The following is a 1259-nucleotide window of genomic DNA, read 5'->3' as shown; positions in this document are numbered from 1 at the left end:
TCATAATAAAGCAGACAAGTCATCATCATCTTGGGCTAAATTGAGAGCTTCTTCCTTCGGTTCATTCTTCAGGCACTCCCACGCATAATGGTCATACTCTTGACAATTGTAGCATTTAATGTGCTTTTTATCTTGACTCGTACTTTGTTCCTTACGATCTTCATTAGGTTGGAACCGGCCACCTCGACCTCTACCAACACTTCCCCGACCTCTACCTTGACCGTGACCTCGTCCTTGTCTATCAAAATCACCACGCCTTGTTCTCTCTTCCCACTCTTCCCTTGTCAGCAACAACTTTTCTTGATCATTATCTTCCTCATCACGAACTTTAATCCTATCTTCATAGACCTTTAACCTACCCACCGCTTCCTCAATTGACATGTTTTCTAACTCCAAATATTGCTCAATCGAAGCAACAATCTACAAAAACTTTTTAGGAACAGAAGTTAACAACTTTCTTACCACAACCTCATCCTCCAAGTTAGACCCGAGACTCTTGAACTTTGTAGCAATCTCACTTAGTTTGCCCGAAAACTCATCAACCGTCTCATTTTCTTTCATCTTCAACAACTCTAGCTCGGTTCTAAGAGTATGAAGCCTTGCCTTCTGAACTCTGTCGGCTCCCAAAAATTGTACACGAATCGCCTCCCACACGTCCTTTGCGTTTTTGTGCTTCGCCACTTGAAGTAACACATATTGGGGTATGGTTTGAAACACAAATGCTCTTGCCATCAAGTCTTCTTATCGTCAACGGACGCTCCTGTTACGGGGTCGATCGTGTCCCACAAACCATATGCTTGTAGGATCGATTCCACCATGATTGACCAACTCGTATAGTTGGTTGTCGATAACTTCGGACATTGTAACGGGATGCTGCTTTGGTTACTCGCCGGAACAATCGCACTTGAACCGCCCTTTTCTGTTATCTCGTCCTTTCGCGTCTGCTACAAATTACTCTTCCAAAACAAATGCACAAGCTTTTTCTTTGGGTCGTATCACACAGATACACAACTTTCTCGCGTGGCTTCTTAAAACTTCAAACAACTTTTGGATTCTCCACAACTGGTTGAAAAACACAAATTCTTCTTCAAGGATTCACAGAGATTCCTTCTTCTTCTCTTATGTTCACACAGACTGTCCTTAAATCACAAAGATTCACGTGGGTCTTAATTTGCTCAACTTCACACAGCATCTTCTTCGACTCACACAGGTCATATCAATTCGAATCACACAGATTCGATCACCCTTTATCTCACAGA

The 1259-nt window shown here is 42.5% G+C and overlaps 1 protein-coding gene across 1 annotated transcript; it reads right to left on the bottom strand.

The window, feature by feature from the left end:
- On the bottom strand, positions 1 to 732 carry LOC143592779 (uncharacterized). The gene is made up of 2 exons (XM_077072610.1): positions 463 to 732; positions 1 to 420 (listed from the first exon to the last, which is right to left on the bottom strand). Exons 1-2 carry the CDS (start codon positions 730 to 732, stop codon positions 1 to 3), a joined length of 690 nt encoding a protein of 229 aa, XP_076928725.1.
- Between the last annotated feature and the right edge of the window lie 527 nt (positions 733 to 1259).

The sequence above is a fragment of the Bidens hawaiensis genome, unplaced genomic scaffold (genome assembly GCF_021521415.1).
Source record: "Bidens hawaiensis isolate Kalapana, Puna unplaced genomic scaffold, B.hawaiensis_p1.1 tig00041217_1, whole genome shotgun sequence".
Lineage (NCBI taxonomy): Eukaryota > Viridiplantae > Streptophyta > Magnoliopsida > Asterales > Asteraceae > Bidens > Bidens hawaiensis.
This window is presented reverse-complemented; position numbering and strand designations above follow the sequence as displayed.